Raw genomic sequence first — 27,059 nt, forward strand, 5'->3', positions numbered from 1 at the left:
AAAAATAAAATAAACCAACTCCCATACTGCATATAAAGAGATATTCTTGGAAAACACTGTGATCACAGGCATTATTCTGAGGTCACACTGTAATTCTGTGATCCTCAGCACGAGTTTTTCATTTCACAATAGTATAACCAATTCCATTGATGCCTTTGTAACTTCTGTGCCTATGCACCTGTATCAAAAATGTAAAAAAAAAGCATGAACTGTGAGTGTCACCTTAGTGCCACAAATACCAGTTGCTGTCTCCTGCTTATCTCTCCAGGGTGTCACCAATCCACCATTCTGCAGCTCTGTAAGTGGCATTTTCCCTCAGGGACATGAAATACAAATATACAGGGTGGAAAACAGAGCAAGAGGGAGGAGGAGGAGGTGAACAGGTTACAGACACTCTTGCTTCACTGTCTGTCACACAGGGCCTGAAGCAGGTTGTGGGCTGCATTAGCTGGACTTCCACATAGTGCAAACCAAGCCTTCAGGAGCAGATAGATCTAACCTGACAGCAAATAGCAAAACCCAAAACATCGTGCAGTTCACCGTCACATTATCTAGTCCAACATCCTGTTCAAGTTTTATGCACCTATTTTCTATTAAAGCACTAATCTTGTTGGTTTGACTGAAGCACAGCTTGTGTTTTCACTAAAACATATCTTCTAGAACTGCATCCAGTCTCACTTGGGAAAAAGAAAGTACCAATTAGTGCCACTGGGAATTTTTTCAGTGATTCTCTAGTTTCACCTGTTAGACATTTGTTCCTCTTACAACTTTATTCACTACAGAGCTGTTCAGTACCCACTATTGTCTTCCTGATCTTTCTCTTTTTCTTCACCTTGCTGTCCAGAGTTAACTGATAAAATGATGAGGAAGTCCTGCATCGTTGAAGAGATGTTTATTAAGACATCCAGTTTTTCTGATCTTCGAAGAATCACACATCAGAGATTTTTTTATTTCCTGGTTTTGTTTGTTTGTTGAGGTGTTTTTAATTTTTTAAATAAATCATCGGTGTAAAAGCCCTGTGAAAGCTCTAAGAACGCTCTGTCTCCTTGGCATTTACTCAGGACCTTAATATCCCTGGCTCTATTACAGAGACTGTTTCTTTGCAGCTTCATCTCAGTGTTGCTACTCCTGCTGTTCCTCTTGCAGGCACTTCCACCAGCTAATGGCCAAATCTTGTTTTCAGCATCTGTCCCCTGGGAAACCTGTTTGGATATGGGGTTTAGCATCTGCTCAAGCCTTGCCATCTGGCTGGAGGGGGTGGGGATGGCTCCTGGGGTTTTTGGCAGGGTGTAGCTCATGGCTACATAAAGGAGCATAGTGCCTTCCTCGCTGAACGAAATTCTGAAGAAATTTCAGCAAAGTTCTCCATAGGGGTGAAGCCAACTCCCAGATGACTAAAGGGAATTAAAGGGAGCCGTGAAACCATGGCTCGGGCATGCAATGGCATCCTGCTCCCTTGCTAGAGCCAGCCCCAGAGCAGGGACTCTGCAAGGAACCACCCTTACTCTGCCTGCTAAATCCCCGTTTCACCTCAACACAATTGTAGTGACAAACAGCAACCAAGACTCCCCACAACTTTTGTCTTAAACATAACTGGACATTTAAAGTAGGTCTCACACAGATGAAGAGAATAAACTCTTAATCTCAAATAACTTTTGGGGGTATTTCATGCATTGTAATTTGTAAATACCTAAAAACCACAAATGCTGGTGTTATTCTCTGGCAATGGAAGATCCATCTCTCCCCACCAGAGGGAGGGACAAACCACTTCCCCACTCCCCCTCTTCAAACCTCTGGTTTCAACTCAAAGATTGTGCTAAGTCTTCTACCACAACATCCTGCTGGGAGCTCATGCCAACCTTCATGCCCATGGTATCCCTGATGATCCTTCCAATCTTTCATTTTCTGTTCTTCTATGTGTAACTTCACATTTGCCTCTGCTAAAGTGCATTTCTGGTTCTTTTTCAGGTTACCATCTCATCTCATCCACATAGGATTGTTTTGCTAATCTTATGTCATTCTCACAATTATCTGAAGTGATTTTTGTATTTATTTCAAAACTGCCTAAAGTATCAAATAGAGTCTGCTAGTGGTATCAACAGAAATCCAGTAGAAATTGGCCCCTTAAATAATCACTCTTCATGTACCACCTTTTAACTGAGAATTGTAATTTAGCCAGTTCTCAATCCCCTTCAATATGTGATCAGGGTCATAGCCTAGTACGATCTTTTAAAGCAAAGAAATATACTTATTCTGTACCATTTCCCCAGCCAAACCAGAGAACTCCTCAAACAATCACCTTTGTTTGATGATTTTACACCAAAATATGTTGACTATCACATTTCATTTCGTAGTTTCATATTTTAATCCCATTTCAGCTTTTTTTTTTAATTAATATAAATAGTTATTTCCAAACTTTGCACATCAGCACAGTATTTCTGCGCATACCTTTTTCTTCCTGTTGCCATCTTTGATTTAGCAAAAGTAGCTTCACGATAGCTTTGGGTGCTGGTGATTCATCCACTCACTCCTGTCCAAACTCCCTTTGGATCTGTAGGACTGGTTAAGTACCTTCATGTGCAAGTATTTTTTTCCAAATCCTGGGCTGACATTTGGAATGCTGTTCATGCAGGAATACGCTCTGCATAGCTGGAGTCAATTGGGCTGCTGTCAAATCTGTTCCAGCACAGAACAGCTGACAGCAGCATTTATTAGTTACTGTCTTTGGGGGGTTTTTTGAATACATAGATGGCATAAAAAGTTGTGCACAGTTCTTTAGCAACATCTGGTGAATGCACCCAAACTCGGTGATCTTTGATAGCTGTGCTCTCCTTATACACCATTCCTGGCTTTTCACTGACAGTAGAGAGAATGGTACCCCAGAAAGGCACACAGGCTAAGCAGTGCTCCACAGTCAGCTCCAAGGAGCACATTATTAAAGCTGACAAGTACTGTCTTTGCTATTGTTCCAGCTTTCCAGGGAAAGTACACGACTGCTAACCCCAAGACAGACAGTGTATGAGAGCACATCTTCAGGAGTAATTGAGACTGATTTGCATCCGATGTTTGAGGCCTGTGCAATACCACAGCTGCCCTTTCCGAGATAATTTGAGCGGCTCCGTTCTCCCACAGCAGCCTGAGGTTGTCTATAGGCATCCCTACACAACAGAGAACAGTACTGGGCAGCTAATCCCTGCAGCACGTACACATTTGTTTCCTGGTCTGAGACCAAGAATTTGATGAGGTTATCTGGCTAAAGGACATACTTCTTTCCAATGTTAATTCTTGTGATTTGAAATTTGACCGCAAAATTAAATTTTCCTATCAACTCATCTGCTGCATCTTGCAAGATATTTATTCATGTCCCCCTTGTTTGTTAAACAGGTTTGGCCAAAGTCCTCACTAATTTCTGTGCTGTGCTGGGTGGGCTTAATGTCTCTTTTGTCCTGCTAATACTCTTCAAACAAAGCGACAGAAGTGGGTATATTTATTTAATCTTGACAAAATTTCAGTGTTAAGGATGCCACAGCTCACCAGTCCCCTGTAATTTGAAGTCAGTTGCCGTCTGTTAGGTTGCTCCACTCAAACTGCTGGTGTGGCAGTTTTCTTCCACCTTTACTCTTTCGTCTCTCTCTAACACTAAATTACCCACAGCAAATGTAATCCACCAACAAATTGTTCAGATTTGTGATAAATTCTTTTTTAACCTCTTGGATGTTTCCTTTTAAATTTGGCTTCCTGTCTACATGAAATGTCCATCTTGACTGAATCCTGCATTTATTGTTTTCTGTGAGTCATTTATGTAATTACTCCTGCTGTGAAGTTAACAATTGTTACTACTTCTGGGCAAGAAAAGATGCAAATACAAATGTCCTGGACAATGCAAACATTCCTGGACATACAAGGTTTTCTTTTTCAGAGTACTCAGGGTGGACAATTGCTTACACATTCTTTTGCATGACTTTTTTTTGGCCTCCTCACTTTTGAATCCAAATAGGAACAGCTCTGGCACAAGCTTCCAGAGCAACAGCACCTTTGCTGACAATAGCTCACATCCCATTGTGCTTGTCTTTGCAGCATTTCACATCTGTACACCTGACACTGAGCATTATGCATGTCATGAGCCCTCTGTCCTTTGAAGTACTTATTTTTATTCTTAGAGAAGATATATTCTGCTTTGTAAGTTGTTAGATCAGCTTAGCACCTAAGTTCTCCCTGGCTGGAGGCATTATTGCTTTGCTCCTTTGATACAAAGAGCATTGAGATTTGATCTTGTTATCTGTGCTGTGACACAAAAGCAGGGAAAAGACTTTGTTGTAGCATTTTGTAATGCTATTGAATCTACAGTATTTCACCTTTTTTTTTTTTTTTTAACGTTTTGGGCAACATCTAGAATGGGAGTATGACTGCAGATCTGGGCAACTTATAAAAGAACAGCATATGACATCATGTCCCAAAATTATGCCACGTTGCCACTTGGGTCATCTGGGCCATATGTCTCCTGCGCTTACTTAGAAAGGCAGACATTCATTGCTGCTTCACAGTTCAGTTTCATAAATCAGTTGCTAATTTTCACACTTGTAATAAGAAAAAGCTACCTAGGGTAAATCATTTTTGGTTTTTAGCATTATGTAAAAAACAAAAAAAACCACCAACAAGCCAGTAGCAAGAGAAACTGAGAAATCCAGGTTTTAGTCCAGTGACAATCATGGAAAAAATACTAATTTGGAAAAATTATGTACAAAAGCAAGTCTGTTATGCTGTTCCATATATGCAAAGACACTCTAGATAAGCCTAGACTTCCTGAAACTTAAGTTTAACATAACTGTAAAGAGATAGTGCACTTTATCAACTTCCTAAATTGTATCACTTTTAAATTTTGTTATTTTCTGTATTTGCATATCTGCTTTTCTCTTTCATATGTACCTTCATTTCAGTCATTCCAGGATGAGGTGTTTGTGAAAATTTTTTCTTGATGGTATGATCTGACTGTTCAATAAATTCCTCTCACAAAAATAACTCCCAAAATTTCAAGTAAGTACATCACTGCACGCTGTCCCCCAAATGAAGGCATGAGAGTTAATGAATGACTGTATACTGCCAATTAAATTCTACAACTCACTAACTTATAAATAGCATTGCTCATTTTACCATGACATACTTCAGTGCTCAAATGCTCGTAGGATGAAGCCTACTGAAGTGACTTACAGAGGACCAAGTTAAGCAGTTCAGTTCTGACTCTGTGACTGAGCCAAGGCCTCCAGAATCATTGAATCATGGAATCGTCATGGTTGGAAGAGACGTTCAGGACCATCCCATCCAACCACCAGCCCAGCACTGCCCTTGTAACCTCTAAACCACTAACCCATATCATCCAGCTCCAGTTTCAGATGCCTCTTGAACCTGGGCAACCACCCCGACAGTGAAAACTTTTTTTCCAACATCTCATCTGAATTTCCCCTGTCTCAGCTTAAGGCCATTTCCTCAGATCCTCTGCAGGCACAGCAGGAGTGACCGGCCCTCACCTGGCTTTCTTTCTCCCTTTCAGGGAGTTGTAGAGAGTGATGAGATCCCTCCTGAGCCTCCTCTCCTCCAGGCTAAACACCCCCAGCTCCCTCAGCGACTCTTCTTAACACACGTTTCCTAGACCTTTCACGAGCGACAGCTCTGCTTATATTGATTTTCTGACAAAACTTCGACACATCTTCGGGATTTTTGTTCTCTTCTTTTTTTCCCCACCACCCTAAACCCAGCACGGCGGGCACCCGCGCAAAAGCAAACCCATGCCTCCACGACCCCTCCTTCCTCTCTGAGCCGCACCAGTTTCTCCGAAAACGGGGCGCGGACGCGGGAGGGATTTCCAAGGGAGGCACTTTCGCTACACCAATGGATCCCTCAGAACCGGCCGAGGAGTTCGGTTCAGAGCGGAGCCGCGGCTCCCGCGACGCCGCCGTTCGAGCGGGGCCGCAGCTCCCGAGGCGGCTTCTGCCGGCCGGCACCGCACACCCCGCCCGCTCCGGGTGGCTGGTACGGCCGGTCGTGACCGGAGCGCATCTCCCCGGGGATCGGTGCCCGGCCGTGCCCCTCCACATCTCCCGGGGCGTCGGTGCCCAGCCGTGCCCCGAGCGCGTCTCCCCGGCGCCGGGGACTGCATCTCCCGCGGCGCCCCGCGGCGGGGCGGGGCGGGCCGTGCGGCGGAAGGGGCGCCGCTGCCGTCGGCGGCGGGGGCAGCTCTATCCGGGCCCTTGGCGCTCTCCCTTCCTTTCGCGCCGGCGGCCGCTGGAGGCGGCGGGTCCATGTGCGCTCGGCGCGGCCCCGGCCCCTGCCCTCCGCCCCCCGTACTGCCCCCGCCATGGACCCCAGCGGCATCATCGAGGCCCTGCGCGGCACCATGGACCCGGCGCTGCGCGAAGCCGCCGAACGGCAGCTCAACGAGGTGAGGGCGCCGCCGGGCCTGGGCCGGGGCCGCGGCGCTGGGGAGCGGGGCCGGGGCCGGCCCTTGGGAGGGGGAGCGGGGCGGGGGCGGAGAGGGTCCCCTCGGCTCCTCGGGCCGTCCACCCGCGGCCGCGGCCCCTTCCCGCCGGCCGCGTCCCGGCGGCCGCAGGCCGGGCCCGGCGCGCATTGTCCCCGCACATGGCAGCGGGGCCGGGCCGGGCCGGGCGGGGCTGCTCGGGCGGGGGGGCAGCGGCAGAAAGCGGCCGAGGCCCCCGTGCCTCTCCCAGCGCTGCCAAATTGCCTCCATTGTCTCCGTGCTCAGCCGGGAAAAGGGTGATCCGCTGAGGGGGCTTTAAAACCGCCCTTGTGCAGGCCCTCGGTGGCTCAGGCTGGACATCAGCCGTGCCTGGGACCATCTAAAGGACATCAGTCTTTGGATGTTGAAAGCACTAATTTGTCTTCAGGGAAGGAGGTAGCAAGAGCCTCATCGCTTCGCAGGCAGTGCAGCCTGTAAAAGTGGCCTGGGCTGAGTTCAGAATCAAATCTGGTGGCTTGGGCTGAGTTGGGATTCAGATCTGGCAGCCTGGCGGTGTTTTATGTTCCAGATCCTGTGGGCTCCGGGTTCAGCAGGGCTGCCGAGGTAGGTGCGCTCCCTGGGTGTATACGGACACGTGTCCAAGGGACGGGGGCAGACAGGGTTCCCATCCCAGGTGTGTCATCCGCTTAGACTGCACTCACCTGCCAGGCTGGGATGTAAAAACCCAGCAGATCCTAGTTCCACGGATTTCAATTTTGGAAGAAGATTATATTTTTGTTCTACTTAGCTGCACCTCGTAGGTGAAAACTTTATTAATGAGACACAGCCACGGGGCTTGTAGACATTTGGAGAACAGAAGTGCTTTAGTGTTTGGCCCAGAGAAAAGGTGATGTCTTGATGGAGGAAGTGAAGGATAAGCCTCTGTGGCAGCTCTTGTGGTGGCTTTTTCCACAAACATTTTTCCTTGTTGCTCTTAAGCAGACTTTGGGCCTGACAATACTCATGTAATGCAACAGATGTTCAGCAGAGCTTAGGTAAAGGTGGGCCAAATGTTCTGCTGGCAGTGGAGAAAATTTCAAAACTAAAGGTATAGCTTCTCAGAAAATAAAAAAGTGTAATTAAAACCTATTCCTGCATGTTATTTAATAAGCAAATGGCAAATAAATATAGGTACATTTGAAATAGATAGCTGTAAAACTATCAAATGATTAATTGAGACTTGTATAAAGTAATTGCCTGTCTTTTCCATGTACTCTGTTAAAAAGTATGTTAGTGTTTGTTACTTAAATCAAAAATGCAAAAAATGTGATGGCCTATAAAGACAGTAATATCTATGAAATCTTGAACTGGCCCCAAAATGCAATTTTTTTTTGTGTTCAATGGATGTCAATATTTATATACAGTAACTTGCTTAAAATCTGTTTTAGTTATTTTCTGCAGGTATTGAGCTGCTGAAGGTGCAGGGAATTGCGTTCACTGCCAGTCGGGGTCTTCAGCAAATGGCAAACCCTTGCAGGAAGGATTGTGCTCGCTGGCCACTGGCTTTTGTTCTCACTTTGGAATCAAAACCCTGTGGTCTATCGTGTACTACACAAGTGCTAAATTGGCATAAAATCTGAATATTTGTCCCCCTTTAAAAACTCCAGATATTATTGAACCAGCGTGTAAGAATTCTTTGTTGTGGGAAATGGAGCATCACTAATATTTCACAGATATTTTGTGATAAAACTATATGCTAAACCAGAAGTCTGCAAGCACTTACACATACATGCAGCTTTAGTCACATGCGTGGTCTTGGTTTTACTTAGGTTTATTGAAGTCAATTATGCATTTTCTTGCAGTATGCTGGTCTAAATTTGTCGAATATTAGAGCAATTCTGTTACCAGTTAATACTTAATTACAGGTATGGGGGTCTCCTTCTTTCTAAAAATGAGATTACAACAGCAGTGAACACTGTTCTTGCATATGGCCAGGCTACACAGGTGTTTTTATAGCTTAATAGTTGTCCTTGGTTGACCTTTTAGTTTACCCTTAGTTTGTTAGAAGTGCCTCTGTTGAGCTGATGAGACTGGCTTTCAGCAGAATGGTCACTTTACCTTACCAGAAAAGACCATGCATCGGTCAGTAATTGATATTCCTGATTAGTGGAAGAGATATCTAAGTAGCTAAGAGTTAACCAGGTATTTAGATCTGTCTTCACCATATCCTGTCAGTCAACAAAGTTTCTACTGAGAGGAGAAGGGAACTGGGATGTATGATTCTTGATTTGTCCAGACTCTACTATTTTTCCTTTGACCTTGGCCAAGTCATGAATTATTCTATGCTTTATTTCTCCTTTCACTAAGTTTTTATCAGGCTATATTGCCTGCACATAAGAGGCTGTGAGAACTTCCAGAGTTGAGATAATGGTAAAAAGCAAGTATTTTGGTCTCTTTGGCTTTACTTTTCTCACTCTGAAAAGAAGTTATAGGGAATGAGGTCACTGGCTTTTGTGTCTGAGAATTTTTAGTTGATGAGGTACCCTGAGCTGTTCACCCATCTCTGTCCCTGTCTCGCAGGGGAAAGCTGCGTTTTACCAGGACTTAGAACCAGACTCTTCAAGTAAGCTACTGGAGAACAGCAGGAACACATTGCTGCCTTTTGAAATAGTCTTTGTGCTTCATGTATAAAGTGTTTCTCAGAAATTGTGATGAAAATAGGTATTTTTAACTATGCAGCTATGGAATGACACTCTGAAAATAATACACAATGTTGTTTCATCTTTTAATATCAACATAGTTATAAAGGTGAAGTTGCTAGATAATACTTTCAGGTTTTTTCTTTGTAATTCCAGGGAATTTATAACTTCACTGTGATGTATGTCTTGTAAGTCTCTGAGATTAACCTTGGTGTGTGAGCTATTAAGATATTTTTTTAGACTAACAACCCAATTTTTGTGTCTGACAATGTTTAGGGGGAAAAAAGTGCAATCCCCTGTAACTCATCATTTTTTGTAAGTCAGAGCTCAACAGAGTTTGTTTAGGAAAACATCCTGATGCTCTACTGGAAAGCAACTTTCAGAAGTTACACTTAAGCTTTTTCATGTTCTAATATGAGTGACACAGAAAGGATGAAAAGGAAATCTTGTTGGCTGGCCACCATCACCACTGGTTTAATGGTGCAGTAGGGCCTAGTTCAGTGCATTTCACTGCCTGCTTAATAGCCACAAATGTCAGAAGGATGGTATGATTAAATTAAAAAATTGGACTCTTAGCTGCTGAGAGTTCAGGAGTGAAAGGTTGTCAAAGGGAAAGAAGCAAGTTGCTTCTTACATGGTGTCTTTCAGACAAGACTTGCCAAATGCTGGAGTTCTATGGATACTTTGGGCTAGGTGTTTATAGTGTTACCTCCAGCGTGAATTTTTTTTAACCTTTTGTGACACGGTCTGTGTAACATCTACAGCTCTATATTGTAGTGTAAGAAAAAGAACAGAGCATGAGTTTCTTGGCTTTGATTATCAGATCACAGGGTCTCTTTTGAAGTTGCTAGGGTGACATTTTACCCAGAGTACTTCGTTACTTTCACTTCCCTCATCTTCCATCTATATATTCTGGTGCGTGCTAGATGAAGGATGCTTTGGGAAACGGTGTTTTAAACTGTGTGTGCCAAGGCTGGTCCAACACCAGGAATCCCCTTGGGGGCAGTAAGGAACCGAGGGAGTCCTGGCTCCACTAGGAAGAAGTTTCCTTCTTGGTGCAAGTTGCCCAGCACAAGGTAAAACGTGAGCGGAAAGGGCCACTTGCCACTTTCTCATGACTTAGCAGAAAGTTCCTGTGTGTGCTTAGCAAGCCTCTGCTAGGAGCACACTGCTTTTTCCTCAGCCAGCAGTAGAGCAAATAGTCCTCCAAACTTGCAGACAGTATTGTGATAAAAAGAGCATCAGGGATGTTTGCAGGAACTGATAAGTGTATGTGTATCTTTTGTGGACATTAAACTAGGTTTGCATATTGGTTGTAGCTGCCTAAGAGGTGGCAGAACTGGCTTGCAAAAACCTGAGGTCAGAATGACTTCCACACCTGCTGAGTTCTTATAAAAGAATTAAAAGAGTGCTACAGGGCAGTTTGCTGATTCAGCGTGGCCTTCCAGCTCCTGACCTTACCTTTCTATAAGAAAAGTTTCATCTCAGTATAATAGTTATGTGCACCCAGTCCTGCTATGGCTAAGATCAAAAATTGCATGTAGGTTTTTTTTCCCCAAAAATGGAATGGAGGAGAAGCATTGAATTCTTATTTTTTTCATCTACTTTATTTTTAAAATGTTAGCCTTTATTCACATGTGTGCTACTTTGAATAGCTATATAAATAACCTAGGGTTCTAGTTTAGCAGCATGTAGTAAGTGTTGCTCATCTGTTGTGCTTTTTTGGGCAACAGTAAAGGAGGTGCCTATTGTAGTTTGTTTGTTATGGTATGTCAGGTTCCTGATGTCTGAAGAGAATGCATGGAGATCTTTTTACCCAAGATGAAACTTGTTTTTATCATTTAGAGGCATGCAGGCTTTGTGTGAGAGATGAATATTCCAGCATTAAAGATGAATGTAACTTACTGCAGTGAGTATCATTACTGGAGGAAAAGTGCTTTTCCACATTGTAATTAACTATTCATAGTTCACATGCCATGAACTGGTCTCTTCAATGTTAAGTTTGAACTTCTTTCCTCTTTTGGATTATGTAGTTAGTATGACACTTTTCTCAAAAGTCTCTTTTAGCACATATCTAACAAAGCAACCCTGCTAGGAGAAGCTGCAATGAACTGTGCAAAAAGATTGTATGTTCTGGAGCAGTGATTGATACTAACAGACAGTGGTGCGAGGTTTGTGGTCTGATAGAACACATTCCTCAGCTAGCCAGGCTGCATAGCAAAGATTGCTCTTGGGAAAAGCCCCTGAATTCTTTGGCTCTTAGACAGCAAAGTCATACCAGTGACATGGCATGTTGGACCTTTTGTAAGGGGGAAGGACTTGAGATGAGTTTTGGTTTTGTTTTTCTTTAAATGCTGAGTTAAGTGTAGGAAGACTGACTTCTGTGACAGAACTATTTTTAAAAAAAATAGTGTTGTTCTCTAAATTTAGTATTTACTTTTAAATGGTGTTCGTAAACAAGGAACAAGAGAATAAAAGTAAAAATTTTACCAAGTCAAAACTTTAAAGTCTTAGAAATTCTCTGTTCTTAGTGTAGTTTATAGTAGGTGATAGCGACTCTTGTGAAATCCTGATTTTAGTTCAAAAATGTACCTAAAATAGGTGTGGTTTTCAGTGTGGTTGTTTTCTTTAGCAGTGCAGTCAGTGAAGAGGAGCATGCTGTCCTGAGAGGCAGCAGCCCTCTTGGGGGACTAAAATTATTAAAGATGGAAGTAGCTGAAATAGATGTGGGTTCAGTATTTTTTAATGACGTGGATACAAAAAAGCACCGAGGCGCTGTCTTATTTTAGGTTCAGTTGTTTTTGTCCCAAGTGCCAGTGAAACACTTGGTGCTCTTTTTAAAAGTGAAGCAGAGCAAGGGAGCATGTGAGAGGTGACTGTAGTACCTGGAGTTTTCTTTGAGCATTCAGTACACTCTTGTCTTCATGGAACTGTCCTTACTCATCCCAACATTTCAGTTTCTCTGGAATCACCTTCCTTTCAGTGGCTTGGGAAGGAGGTCATTGCGAAGAGCTTGGAAGTCCTTTATATTCCATACAGAATGCATAGAAGTGTTAATGTAGCTCTGTGTGAATGTAGGTATTAACTGAGAGGATTAAGAGCAGACTATGATTGGCAAGTACAAGGTATTTTACTTGTATTAAAAGCACAGATTATATCTCGGCTGAGTCTGCTTTGAACCGCTAAAGGTGATAAAGTAGCTCATCCTCATGGTTGGTTGGAGTCTGATGCTTCAGATGCTAATAAGGATGATACTTGGAAGATTTTAGAAAAACCAAACAGATAATGGTGTAGATGTTTTGGTTCTGTCCCTTAAAGCTTGCTATAGTTCAAAGAATCCAGTGAAAATATATTAATCCCACATAGTAATGGAATTGATATTTCTAGGGAGCTTCTGTAGCCTGCTATAGGCACAGGCTCAGTCCTGTCCTTGTATATGAAGAAAACATTCTTTGGTATTTTATTAAATTTCAGTATATGGCAGTTTTATACACTGCTGTCTATTTTCTGTTTCTTTGAAGACATAAGATTTTAAAATTTAATTTCTTTTGGTTTTCCCGTTAGCTCCTTAGTAGCTCTTAAGCAATTTCCATATTTGTTGCTGAAACTGATGGTTTTTATTGCAAGAATAGCGGTCATTTATCATGGGAAAGGGAAAAGTAATCCCTCATTTTTAAAATCATAGAATTAAATGCTTTTGACTTCGCAAACTGCAGGTTTTCACTATAGGAAAGCTATCTGTTAAGCATATAGCCCTTGTGGAAAGACATCAGTTTGCACTTTTAAGTCCATTTTATGCAGACTAATATGACCTTATTTGTAGGTGAGTTAAAGGTTATTGAAACTGAAAGCTTTCTTCAGGTTCATAACTCGTTAAATACAGGAGCACTTCCGCTGACATTAATGTTAAGCATAGATCTGAGTGCTGTGCTGAATTAGGGTCTGATGTCATTCGGAATGTGCTGCAGGACTCTGTCTATTAATGCTCCTTAAGAAAAGGAGGAACTTAACGGACCTGGACCTGTAGGAGAAATCAAACCCAACTAGTAAATTTTATTTTAAATTTATTTGTTCAGCCATTACTTGGCAGTTGAAGACAGTCGCTCTTTTTATTTTTTTCGTTTGAAAGTGTATTTGCTTCTTGAGGACTTGAGGGATTATCACAGGGACACGGGTCAGCAGGACGTGTGCTCATATTGCAGTGTCAGTTACTCCCAGTCCCAAATCACACTCTACAAATAAACATTTCAGTGGGACCAGATGCTCCTGGGTGCTCTGCAGCCTGTAGAGTTTTAGTGCACAGGATGAATGTGTACAACAATGTTTTAACATTTTGGACAGATTCTTAAGTCAAATTTGTTCTACATTTGAAGTCTGAAATTACAGGAGATAGAAAACAAGCTACGCTATTCAAATCTGAGTACCAGTGTCATGTCCCAGGCTGTCCCTTTTACAGTTGTTTATACTGGAACCTATTGGAGATACTTGCTCAGGAAAATTAAAGGTGGAGAGAAGATTCTGGTACTGTAGGAGTGAGCTGAGCAGTGTTACACACTTAGGAGGAATCTTGATGTCAAGGGCTTTTGGTCCTACTGAAAGAATGAAAGGATAATTTATGATTATTTCTCTTTATGATAATGAAGTTGCTGCAGTATCTGAGACAGCCATTTGGTTTTGATAAATAGTGTAATTTTGATGGTTTTCGAAGTAGCAAGTGGGTAAGAGGTGTTTTCCTACATGTTAAATTATGTGGACCTGTGCAGTTGTCTTTGATAGAGGAACTGCAAAGAACATAGGAAACAACATTGCCATGTGAGTGAAGATAAAGCAGAAGAGCAAAGCTGTTCGGAAGTTGGATGAGGTAGATCAGGACTTGTCCAACAGAACATCTCTAAGGATGAGATCCCACAGCCGTTGTGGATAAGTGTTCCAGGCCTTGGCCTCCCTTGTGAATTTTTTTTCCCATGCATAAAATAGGGATTTCCCACTGTAACTCATCTCTATGGAGTCTTCACCTTGAGGAAAATTATGTTGGGTTTCAGTTAAGAAAAGTAGTTAGTTTTGAAGGATTGCAATTCACTCTTCCCAGCAAAGTCAATGTATCATCTCAAGTTCTTGATGCTTGGGAAAGGCAGGTAAAGGGTGTTGTAGTAATGTTAAGGTTTGTTTCCTCATTGAAAATACAATCCAGTCCTTAATGTATCAGTGACAGTTCTCATTATTGTAAGAAAAAACATGTTTTGTGGTTTTTATAAGTGAACTCCTGCAAATCTTTGGGAAGCTGTTACTCTGCAGATGTGTCTCCATTTGGATCTCCCTGCTGTTGCTTTGCTGTTGTGTAGTTCTGTGGACAGCTGCTGCAGTAGCCCATCAGTGGTCCCTTGAAACTGTTTTTTCAGAAAGATGAAGTAGGAGTTGGACTTAGTTTTAAAACATAGTTCCCATCTGTTTCTTAGCTTATTATATAATGGACTCATACCTTGCTAAAGGTCACTGTAAACTTGCTGCACTTGGGTTTTTCGGGCTGCTCAGGTGCTTCAAGTGTTTGTTCTGAATGGGGAACATGTTTGGTCACTGTGGAAGGCTGATTCCTGCAGCCTATTCAGTGATTTTTTCAATTTTGTTACATTAAATGGTAGGGTTTTTCCTCCCCCTTGCTGTCTTCAAAATACAGTGAGCACAAAACTTTGGAATGCTTTGGCTGATTAGCTGACTCCTGTGCAAATGGCTGAATTGCTGGTATTCTACTGACTGCATTACATCATTATAAAGATATTGTAAAACTTAATGAGACTATTCTAAAACTTAACTCTTTTTTTTTTTCCCCTCTCCATAGGCTCATAAGTCAGTGAACTTTGTTTCAACTCTGCTTCAGATCACTATGTCCGAGCAACTGGATTTACCAGTGAGACAGGCAGGCAAGTTTTCAAATACTTTTTTCGTTGTATTTACTCTAGTGGTGCATACACACAATGCAGATACTGTCAAAGAATTCTAATGGTTTTAATATCAAGCACTCAAAAGTTGGGAGTTGCTCAAATTACAGTCATCATGAGCTATTACCTGGCACCATACACTGAGCAAGGGAGACAGAAAGAAAAGGTGCGTCTGGCTCTTGAATGATTCTTCCCCTTTATCTCTAGTGAACATTCCTTGGGGAAGCAGAATGGTTTATGATGCTGGGACACTTGGTCCAAGGAGGTCATTTAAACTTGTACTGTGAGCACTAATGTTTCTAAACATACTAAGTGGAAGAAAACAAGTTACATCTTTTGGAACCATGCTTATTTGCACATGAGCTATCAGTAAAATTGGATGTTGATTATTCACAGCTCCAAACATCACCTTAAAGCTCCTCCAATACTTGATAGAGGTTTTTAGTACAATATTTCAATGGGTTTTCTGACTTGTCAGGAGGGCGTGGTCTAGATTGCTTATTTGGACCTTCCATGTAGTAGACTATTCCAAGCTGTAGCCTAAACTTAACATGCATTTTTATCTTACTGCTTGAGGGGGTACCATTCAAATGATGACACAAAAAGGTTACTGCTTTACGAGTATAACATGCAAAAAGAAGTTTGAAAACAACCTCTGAAATTTCACCCTCCTCCATGTAAGCCAATTAAACCCCAAAGCATCCTGTGGAGAGTGGGGATGGCTCATTCAAGGCACAGCTTACAAACAGTGTGTGTTTGCACAGCAATTAATGATAAATCAGTCTTAGGGCTGGTTGAAGTCTCTATCACTTCAGTGTTGTAGTAATCTGCTGAGTGTTTCTTGACCTCTGCAGACACTTTTAGAAAGCCTGTGGTTTCTGAATCTTCAAAAGGTGCATATGAAATTTAGGTAGAGAAGTTGCTTTATGGACTTGTGTGTAGAATTAGATTAACAGTAACTTTGTTACCAGTTTGCCCTTTGAGATTTCCTGTTGCATGTTGTAAGTACTTCTAAGTGCAGTAATTTATATTCTGCCACACAGTTTGGATTTGGTTGTCAAATGGTAAATGCAGAGTTTGTTCCAGCAGCCTGATTGCTACAAATTACTCTGGCCCATAACCTGGGTATAAAGGAGCTCTGTTTATCCAGGATTCATTCCTGTATGACAAACTTAATTAGATTTTTTTTTTTTGCTTGCAAGGGATGTTTTAAGTCATCATTGGTATTGATCAGCTTTTCTTTTTCAGTTTTAATGAAAATATTGAGAAAATCATTTGAAAGGATTTTTCAGAAGTGTGTTGCTGAATAGTTCCACAACTGCTTACTGGAATCACAGATAAAAGCAATACCTTTAGTATTTTTATATTAAATGGATGAAAGAGTATCATATAGTGAATTATCAGGTTAATAATTTGCATGGTTTATATATTTTGATTCTCCTACTTAGGAAGGGCCAATGATTTAGTAATTTGGGTCAGTTTTGTTCTAAAAAAACATTTGCTTGCAAGATGTGTGTTTGTTTTGTTCTTTGAATGGCTGTCAGCTGATTTGCCACTTTTGTTTCACAGGGGTTATCTACTTGAAAAATATGATAACCCAGTATTGGCCAGACCGTGAAAGTGCTCCAGGAGAGATCGCACCTTACTCCATCCCAGAGGAAGATAGACACTGTATCCGTGAGAACATTGTAGAAGCCATTATCCACTCTCCTGAGCTGATCAGGTGCACAGTTTTAGCCTCTGCATGAATTGTCTGTGGATTCTGACTGCTGGGTTTCTTTCTTTTTTTATTTTTCCCCCAGCTAAGATCACCCACATGCTAAGCATCATTGTCATACACTGTGTATCTTAAACATTAATGTAGTTGGAAAAACAGTTTTCAGCTTGTGTAGCATGTAGAAATTTGAAGTTCCTTAAATGGAGAATATTAAGCAGAAACTACAGAACCTAAACCTTCTAAACAAAAAGGAAGTCTACATATGGACAGTATTTGCTGTTTCAACACTAGAAGAATATTATTAAAATAATAGTAGTAACTTATTTAATTGTTGTGCTTTTGATTTCCAGAGTACAGCTTACTACTTGCATTCACCACATTATCAAGTATGATTATCCGAGTCGTTGGACTGCAGTTGTGGAAAAAATTGGATTTTATCTCCAGTCTGACAATAGTGCTTGTTGGCTTGGAATTCTTCTCTGTCTTTATCAACTTGTGAAAAACTATGAGTAAGTTCTTTCTGGTCTTCCTCCATATAAACCAGCAGAATTAATATATTGGTGTGTATTTTTTTGTACTCTGTGTGTATCTTGTAACCATATAGAATTGTCTGTGGGACTGCACAAAGGTGATGGAAATGTCATTTTAGGAAGTGTTCTTGAATACTTGCTATGCAGATGCTGGCTTGTGTATCTTTTCCACTAAAAAAATGACAGAAAACATGCTTCTAAAAGTCTAAATTCAGAAAAAAAGAGGGTGTTTTAAAACCTTAATGTGGTAGTTGTTTTTTATGGATTGATGGCAGTAAGAAAGTCTGCTCAAAAACATGACTTTTGCAAGAATTTATTATTTAAATCAGGTTTAAACTTTTAAACAATTTTTACTCTAATACTTGGTGACAGTAACCACAGAAGGGTTTCAGAGTGTGAAATCTGGAATGCTGGGAGGCTCAGAATTAGTTAACTGACTTTGCTGTGATCCCTTGAGTAGCCTCATCCAACCTATCAGGATACTTTTATCAAAGCCCACTGTATTCCTACAAGCAAGGCATGGGGCTGGAATACCTGTGAGTGTTCCTGGCTCTGTATCTGTGTTATGTCAGAGCTTTAAAGTTGAGGTTGCATTTTAAGCAGCTGTGTGGAGCTTGGCTGCTTCTGCCATCCATGAAGCACATTTGGGCTGGGTCAGAGAAAAGGACAATCCTGGAGTCAGGGAACTGCAGCAGTGGGACTGATGGAATCTGCAACTTACTTTTTCAAAGCATTGGAATGCATAACATTTCTGTTTCAGGTACTTGTCTTAAAATGTTGCATGGAAAAATTTCCATCTAATTTCATGAATTTTATGTCAATCAGTGTAAAACAGTGAATGTCAATTTCTCAAAAATACTTTTACAGGAATGCCATAAAGATCTCTGTAATCCCATGTGGGAATTTTCTTAGTGGCTGAAAATTGCAAGTCCTGCTAGGAAAGGAAAGCAAAAAATTTCTTACTTGACTTACAGCTTAAACATTTTTAACTAAATATGCTGCAGAGATCTGTGAGCTACAAGTCAAGCAGTGTTCGTTCGCTGGTAGTGAATTATGGTGATAGAAATCCATGTTTAGGGATCTGAGCACAGCCGTTGTGTGATAAGGTAACAGGTGTGTCTGTAGTCTCAGCTGATCAAACACTTCAGCTGAGGCCAGGAACTGCTCCTGCTTGCTCAGCTTTCTGGTGAACTCAACAAGGGTGAGTTTCATGTCACAAATCATGTAGAGGAATATGCACATTTCAGTGTGTTTCAGTCAGGTTAGTGGGACGGGAATCTCTGTAATGTTATGACTTTGATCAAGTTTTTACTGCTTGAGTTGTAGGAATATTTAAGTATTGAAATTTTTTTTCTTAACATGGTACATAAATATCTTTGAGCTTTTCACATTTTTTTTCTTTGAATTCAACCAGCAAGATCAAATGGCTGCTCTTTGCTTAGTCATTTTTTCTTGTCTTTTTCAATTTTTTGTGATATAGAAACTGAATTTTCCTGAGCAACATTTAATCTTAATGATTATGTTTCTGGTTTAGAAAATGCATGAAAACTGTATTATTGAACTGGATTTTGGAGCTCAGTGTTTTGTAGTAGTTTTTACAGAACATGCCATCTGGCAGCAGATTGAGTAGTCTTTATCTTGTTATATTCTGAAAATTGCCACTGTTTAGGAAGCTGAGTACTGATATTTAATATTAGTGAAAAGTCTACAAAAAATGTGTTTAAAAAACAAACTGAAACCAAACGAAAGCTCAATCCTCTAACCCAAAAAATTTTCCACAGGAGTCCAAGACTATGACAAGTATTGATTGCTTAATCAAGAGATAAATGTACAATCATAAAATGATACTTTACCTTGTTATTGTCATCACCAGTATGGACAAGATCATGTTCTGCTGTGATACCTCCTGAGTCAATAAGGAGTTTCTTGTGTACAAGTTAAAAGTTGGGGCAAAGATTTCAAAACGTGCTTTCGTTTCCTTTCAGGAATTTTGAACTGTTTGAGAAAGGAAATGGAGCCTTGTTTTCAGCATGGGCAAACTGGTGGGCTGTCCCCAGCACAGGAGGTCTGAGGCACTATTTCGAGGGTGGTTCCAGTTGAAGCCTGCTCAGAGTCTGCCCCATAGCCTTGAATCCCCACCTTCTGTATCAGATTGTTAGCTTTGGGCAAATTAAATGCCGAGATGTGAGACATCAGTGGCAGGCTGTGAGAGACTTCTCAGTTTACTTTACCCAGTGTCAGTGAAGCAATCTAGCTTCTGCAAATATTTTGGTAAATTGTGAAGTCTGATTAATGTATTTCTCATCTGTAACACTGTATGGCTATGGCTTTATTTCAGAACTGGCTACGGGGTGTTTTTAAGTCATAGGTTGTTACAAGCTGTCCTTGGGCCTACACTGGGGCAAGGTGAGTTTTCTCAATTTAAAGCTACTTGAAAGAACTACAAAACTGGTTTTGTTCTTCTCTAAAGGTACAAGAAACCAGAGGAGCGGAGTCCTTTGATAGCTGCAATGCAACATTTTCTGCCAGTCCTGAAGGATAGCTTCATTCAGCTCTTGAATGATCCATCAGACCAGTCTGTCCTCATCCAGAAACAGATCTTCAAAATATTTTATGCCCTTGTCCAGGTAAAAACCTTTGTTTTTCCTTACTTTGTACTTACTTACTCTTTTTTTTACTTGAGCAATAATTTAAAGTAAAGCATTATGCTTTTCTTTAAAATAGTGAATGACAGAAATATTACAATATTAGATTACATCTGAATCATTTTCCCTACTACTCAGCTCCATGAATCACAAGTTTCTGATTGTCTTGTGCTTTTACTTTTGTACAGTGCTATTCCTGGTTGGCATTAGATAAAACTTACACATGCCATCCTCTAAGGTAGAGTGTTTGCTGGAAAACCAGTTAGAAAATGAGTTTTCTAAGGACAGATTGTGGAGGCCAGCCTGCAGAGAATTACCAGGGTAAATATAGCAGCTTGGAATGAAACTGCTGTTAAATGCTTCAGAAATTAGAGTAACATCCATTTAAGTAGCATTTTAGCATTGCATAAGCACAATGAATTGGAGCAAAGACCTCTGGCACCTTTGAGGATATTTAGGCTATAGATTAGATTGTGTTAAGTTCTTTAGCCTTGCTTTTGAGGTAAATTGCTAATCTTTCATGGTAGCTAAGTGCAGGCAAAGATTTGAAAGCTGAAATTCAAATTGTAGAAGTAACATAAATTTATTATAAAGCAATTCAAAAATAATTTCCCCTTTTGCTTTTTTTGACAAGTACACGTTACCTTTGGAGTTGATAAATCAGCAAAACCTGACTGAGTGGATAGAAATCCTGAAGACTGTTGTCGATAGAGATGTACCAGCTGTAAGTGGCTTTTGGCTATTTATGCCTTTAAGCTTAAGTATTTTTCATTCATTAGAATGTTCAACAGTTTATTTTTTTATTTCTGCATGCTCTTCTCTCTACAGATGCCAAGAAAATAATTTTTAAAAAGATTTGGCTAAATGGGGAATTTTAAACAGACTAAACAAATTTTGAAAATATGTAGCTTGTATGGGAGTTCTGTTGTTTTCAAATTATACCAAAACTTACTTTGACTTCTTGTTTAAAAACTTAATTGATCATTTAGGCATATTTCATGGGATTTATTTTTAGATGTGCTGCACTTCATACTTCTATTAAGCTAGAAGTGGAAATGGCAGGTTAAAAGCCAGATATACTATGTAGTTGTTCAAATTACATATAATTTGAGCTCTTTGTGAATAATTGGTAAATAATGTTTTTTTTTTTCCTAAAGGAAACCCTTCAGGTTGATGAAGATGATAGACCTGAGTTGCCATGGTGGAAATGCAAGAAGTGGGCTTTGCATATCTTAGCTAGGCTCTTTGAGAGGTATTTTCTCTTCCATTATTATTTTAAAAAAAACCCAAGCAAATATTCAAGACAGTAATATTGCTGCAGACTTGAGTTTACATACTTGCTTCTAATTCTAGGTATGGAAGCCCTGGTAATGTTTCCAAGGAGTACAATGAGTTTGCTGAAGTTTTCCTGAAGGCCTTCGCTGTTGGTGTTCAGCAAGTAAGAAACACTGAATTCAGGGGTATTCGGATAAGTTTAGAATTAGTAGTAATTTCTTATTTCATTATTTTCTGAAAAGGCTTCTTGCCCTTATTCACAATTTTTTTTCAAGCACATTGGTATGGAAAGCACTGGTGTCTGTGGGTTAAAATAAAAGAGTGATAAGGAAATCATCCGTTTGCCACGTAGCACAGTCCATTTTCTGCTAATAAGCCCTCAGATGAGCTTCAGACAAATGCTACCAATTTTTTTCTTTTATGAAAGAGATGGGTGTAATTATGTGGTGTAGTTGACCTTCAGAACTACCTTTTTGCTCTGGTATAGTTTTTCTTTGACTCAAAGTCAGTAAAAGTCAGAAAGCTTTCAGCCTTCTCCAAAACCTGATCAAGCAGAGGCTCTCTTACAGACAGGTGATTCTGACAGTCCCTTTCCACTTGTCTCCCTGTTTTGGGGTTGCCACTTGTGCTGTGTTTTAGGGTCTGCTGTATGCAAAGAATCTTTGGATTAATTAAAAACCTCAGGTATGTTTTTATAAAATTTACTTGTATTTGGTTATAAATACCTTTATTTTAAGGTGATTATGTTGCAAATGTAAATAGACTATTAATTTATGAAAATCTCATGGTGCAGAATGTTTTCTTCAAAGTCTTTGAGTCAGACAAACAGTTCTTAGTTCAGTTTCAGTTCTCCTAATTTCTAACGAAATTATAATGAATTACAGGACTTTAAATGAAGAAATGTAGGGAAAGTATCTCATAAACCCATGCTTTTTGAAGGTTGGCCAAAGAATGGAAAACATTTTTCCCATTGAATGTGAGGCAATATATCCCAACATTCCCCTCAGACGAGTGGTGTCAGCATTGCTTCCTGAGGTGCTCATCTGTCACCTGTGGTGACATTAGGCAGTTAATTATTGCATGCTCCTTAAGGCCTTCCTGGTTGCTTTGCACTTCCAAGATAAAACGAAGTTCTGACAAAAGGCTGTGGCCTTTTACAGTCTCTTTGAATCAGATTTGATCCTTACTGTTACTACAGCTAGGAAGCACTAAGAATTCAACATTTAAAGGAAACTGCTACAAAATCAATACTTTAGCAGGCTTAGTTTATTCCTAAACAATAATGTAACTTGTTTAGGAACACAGACTATATTTAAGGTTCTGCCCTCCCATTTTTCTGCAGGAGAGAGATCTTGGGCCTTTGCTCAGGACCTGGAATCCGTCAAATAAATGTTGTGGAAGATTTTTGAGCAGGATGTGTTTCTTTACAGAACTTGGAAATCTGTGAAATACTGAAGAATACAAATTTGGATAATAAGTTTCATTGAGTTCTCTCTACTTTGCAAGTTGTTTGCACCCTTTTAGTAAAGGAGTAATAGATAAATACAAGGCATGAGACTACAGATGGTTCAAGTATAAACTTGAAATATACTAATATTATTGTCCTAATTACTTCTCATTGATTATCCCTCACCTCTCAAAAAAAAAAAAAAAAAGTCCTGTACATTCAGCATCCACATCCACTTTAGCTAATCTTTCTTAGCTTGTCCAAAACAGGCTGAGCTGCCTAGCTGGAACACCTTGAATCTATCCCTTGTGTTAGCAGCTGTTTTGCTCAAGACGCTTCTCATGAGCCAGAACTAAGTCCTGGTTGGACACTACTGCCTTGTTGTTCCTTGGCACTGTTACAGAATTTTATTTTATTTGCCCCAGAGTGTCCATTCTGCTTTTCCTCACTGCAGTTCTTAAACCTTTTCTTAATTTTATCCTATCTTTACCTGCTGCATCTGAATCATGAAACTACATGCATCTTCTTGGATAGTCCTCAAAACAGCTGCAAGTTTGAACTTTTGCTCTCTTCTTTTCTATCCTAACCCAATACCTAATGCCACGAAAATGTTGTACTCAGGTGTGGGTACTGACCAGTAGTTTCCCTGTAAATCCTGGAGGTTTTTAAACATGAGCAGTTCAAACTTTGGGAGCTGCTGAAGCATCTAGAGCATAAAACCATGTGTAAAGCTGTGAATATTTCGGTGAATGAGTGCATCCCCCTTAAACTGAAGTGCAAGGCAATTCCTTTGGGAAAAACACTTCAGTGTTTGTGTAATAAATTGTATCAACGGCATTCATTTGCAAAATAATGAATCTTATTTTCCCCAAATTTTTATTTTGGTAGTATTACAGATTGATAGGTATCTTTCCAGTCCCTTCGGGTTTGGATTTTTTAAAAAATTCTTGTTCTGTGTGAAGAATTAAATGAAACCCTGGAAAGGGGATTTGCCATTTCTCTCCAGTTGGTGATGTTGCTTCTGAAGGTGCAGTGTTGCCACTGACCTGAATTGGGCTGCAGGGAATTCCCTTTGCATTACCCATGCAAAACTCTCCTGTGAGCTGTAATTTAATTACTGGTCATGGTCCCGTGTCCATTTCATGACCTTATTTGTGGAGAGCCATGGACTTGAACACAGGTAGATCCCTGTGAGGAGTTCTGGATGCCACCTCTGGAGAAGAATTGAGGCCAGAAAGCCAAAGGGAGTGGCTGATGGATCACTCTCCACACACACACACTCCTCACACAGCTGTGTGGCTGGGAGGCTGCTCAGAGATACAGATCAGCAGAATGTGAGTGTAGAGTATTCCACCAATGCAGTGGCTGGGCATGAATTTCTGCCCCCAAGGAGTGGCAGGATGGAATAATAAACCTCAGAGGGCAAGGCCCCCTGGGGTGTGTTGGTGGTGTATTAGCATGTATGGTTTGTCTTACTAAAGGATGGTATTTTTAAAAGATGTGCAAGCATCCAGTATGAGCTGCTAATTGTCTTATAAAATTAACAGTGACATTTGGTAGAAGGATTAGTCAGTACCCATTTTAGCCTAATGAATAAACGGGGGTTTTGTTCAGTTTAGAGGGGTTCTTATGTAGGCTTGTGAGGGAGGGTAGAATTGTGGTGAAAATGGTTTGTGCTCAGTATAAGCTATTGATGAGATCTGATTTCTCTAGGTGTTGCTGAAGGTGCTGTATCAATACAAGGAAAAGCAGTACATGGCTCCTAGAGTTCTGCAGCAAACGCTGAATTACATCAATCAAGGAGTGTCTCATGCAGTCACCTGGAAGAATCTGAAACCTCATATTCAAGTAACTCATTTTTGGGTTTAATACTTAGATGACTCAGAAGTACATTAGTCAGTCTACATTAGTTCCAGCCTTGCTACAATTCACATTTTAGGCACTTCTCTTATAAATTAGGGGTGGAAAGAGTTTAAGTCAGCTTAGTGAAGGTTGCCTTGAAACATGAACAAAGCCAGCTGATTTATTGCTGTCTCTCCTTTGTGCTTTAATTTATTAAGGATTACATTCTAACACAGCAACAGAACATATTTGGAGATGGTCTTAGCTGCTGAATTTATGGCATTCAGTGATCTCCACATAACATTATCCAAAGCCTATCTAGCATCTTGTGTTGTATTTTAACTCTACCTAAACATGAAAGATCTGCTTTTTTTGTAAAGTGCCACGTAAATTCACTCTAAGTCCAAATAGTTTTAGAATGTTACCATTTTATGTGAGGAAGTGCCAGGATGGACAAAATCTGTGAAACACAGAATACAGAGATTGATTCAGTAGTGCTAATCTGATTTCAATCTGGTTTTTTATTTCAGGGAATTATCCAAGATGTTATTTTTCCATTGATGTGCTATACAGATGCTGATGAAGAGCTTTGGCAAGAAGATCCATATGAATATATCCGCATGAAATTTGGTGAGCATTTGAAATCTACTCATGTTAAAAAATGATTCACGCAAAGATGGGGTTTTTATGGGGTGTTTTTGTGGAAACAGAGATGGCTTTAATCCTTAAAAAAAGAGAGAAAAACAGTGTATTAACCAAATAATAGAAGTTAATATAGTTAACTTGGACATAGTGGTGGAAAGGAGAGAGAAGATACAACAGTCAACAATGACACAAGAGTTTGTGCACTTGTAAAAGTATTTCATTTTTACAGTTACAAAGTTTTTATTACAAGTCAAACAGTCCTGGTCTTACTAACAACAACTACATAAATTTAATGTCATTTAAAGGTTATGCTTTACAACAGCTAATATTTCAGGCCCTGGATTTCTTAGGGAGTTTCACCCATGGCACAGTTCAGAGCAGACTTACCCCAGTGGTAAATGACACTTTATGGAGTAAGCCTGGCATTCCAGACTTGTCCCATTTCACCTCCTGTGCTCTGCTACTTTATGTAGGGCTTTACTGTAAGTCCATGCAGCCCTCTGAGGTTGGGGATGGAAAAAAATACTTCAGACTCCCTGAACAAATTCTTCCCTCCCTTAGGAATGTTTATGTGGTTAGAACAAGGAATCTTGAGGGGTTTGGGAGTTTTTATCCCTCAGGTCAGAGGCATACCTGTAAACACTACAGGTATTACACAAGGCTCTTATAATCCACTTCTGCAGAGAAATAAGAAACTGAGCATTTTTTAACCCAATTAATGCTGTGTGCTGGCCTGTAGAGCAAATAACATCTATGTCACAACTTGACTGTTGTTACTTGGTTCTACTGTTACAAAAGATTTATCTTAAAAATAAGAGACATACAGCTTCAAATTAGACATGTAGAGGCAGTGATCATGAAAAACATGAAACATATGTATCCAACCACGTGTTACTCTTTGGTCTTGGAATATCTGTAGCCAGCAAACACCATTAACCACCTGAAAGGAAAATTACTGGGGTTTTTTTCATATTAAGTACGTTGGGATCATGAACTGTAGTAAAGGACCAGAATTTGTAACTGTTACAATGTTATTTAACAGATGTATTTGAAGACTTCATTTCTCCAACAACTGCTGCTCAGACATTACTGTTTACATCATGTAGTAAAAGGAAAGAGGTAAGCTGTTCAAGGATTATACTGAAACATCACACTTGCTAAATTCAGTTTATTTGCTGAAAGAGCTGTTAATATAAGTTTTACTTTTCTGCTCTCATAGTATGCTAAAATTTGAAATTTCAAATTTATTTTGCACTGGTCTGTTTGTGATTTTTGTATTTGCAAATTCCCCTAGGACCCATCTATCAAGAACACTGTGTGTTTATAACAAAGACATAAAACATTGCCCAAATTCCAGACTTGGAGCAGACTATTAGATATTTTAGCATTTCAGAACACTGAGAATGGTCTCTGAGATGGCTGATTGGAATACTTTGACTAACCTTACATGTAATGTAGGTCCTGCAGAAGACAATGGGCTTTTGTTATCAAATCCTCACGGAGCCAAATGCTGACCCTCGCAAGAAAGATGGTGCTTTACATATGATTGGTTCTTTGGCTGAAATTCTCCTAAAAGTAAGCATAACAAATCTGGTGGTTCTTTTCATTCTTTTTTGCCCCTCCTATGCTTTCTTTAACATATAGTGTCTTAAAAGAAATGCAAATAGCTCTGAGTTCACAAGTTTCTGAATTGCTGCCAAGGTTTTTTAAGCTGTTGAACTTAATTGTTTTGGGTTTAATGTCAGCTTAATTACTTAATTGCTAAAGTTTTATAGGTCATGTTCGAGTTCAGATTATTGTTTTAAGTTCCTTTAAGGTTCTGTGCTTCTAGTGAGAATTACTACACCATTTCTGTGCTACACTTAATTACAT

The 27,059-nt window shown here is 40.2% G+C and overlaps 1 protein-coding gene across 2 annotated transcripts in view; it reads left to right on the top strand.

Moving 5' to 3' along the window:
• Positions 1 to 6,251: 6,251 nt before the first annotated feature.
• Positions 6,252 to 27,059, top strand: part of IPO7 (importin 7) — a 34,930-nt gene continuing 14,122 nt past the window's right edge. For both annotated transcript variants that reach the window (XM_048307080.1, XM_048307081.1), the window contains exons 1-12: positions 6,252 to 6,436; positions 14,987 to 15,068; positions 16,656 to 16,809; positions 17,154 to 17,312; positions 19,804 to 19,960; positions 20,613 to 20,702; positions 21,136 to 21,230; positions 21,332 to 21,416; positions 24,414 to 24,548; positions 25,073 to 25,172; positions 26,230 to 26,306; positions 26,646 to 26,762. In XM_048307080.1, the coding sequence (XP_048163037.1) occupies positions 6,353 to 6,436; positions 14,987 to 15,068; positions 16,656 to 16,809; positions 17,154 to 17,312; positions 19,804 to 19,960; positions 20,613 to 20,702; positions 21,136 to 21,230; positions 21,332 to 21,416; positions 24,414 to 24,548; positions 25,073 to 25,172; positions 26,230 to 26,306; positions 26,646 to 26,762 (1,335 nt within the window). In that variant the 5' untranslated portion in view covers positions 6,252 to 6,352. The remainder of the gene's footprint in view (positions 6,437 to 14,986; positions 15,069 to 16,655; positions 16,810 to 17,153; positions 17,313 to 19,803; positions 19,961 to 20,612; positions 20,703 to 21,135; positions 21,231 to 21,331; positions 21,417 to 24,413; positions 24,549 to 25,072; positions 25,173 to 26,229; positions 26,307 to 26,645; positions 26,763 to 27,059) is intronic.

This window comes from Corvus hawaiiensis, chromosome 6 (genome assembly GCF_020740725.1).
Source record: "Corvus hawaiiensis isolate bCorHaw1 chromosome 6, bCorHaw1.pri.cur, whole genome shotgun sequence".
NCBI classification, from domain to species: Eukaryota; Metazoa; Chordata; class Aves; order Passeriformes; family Corvidae; genus Corvus; species Corvus hawaiiensis.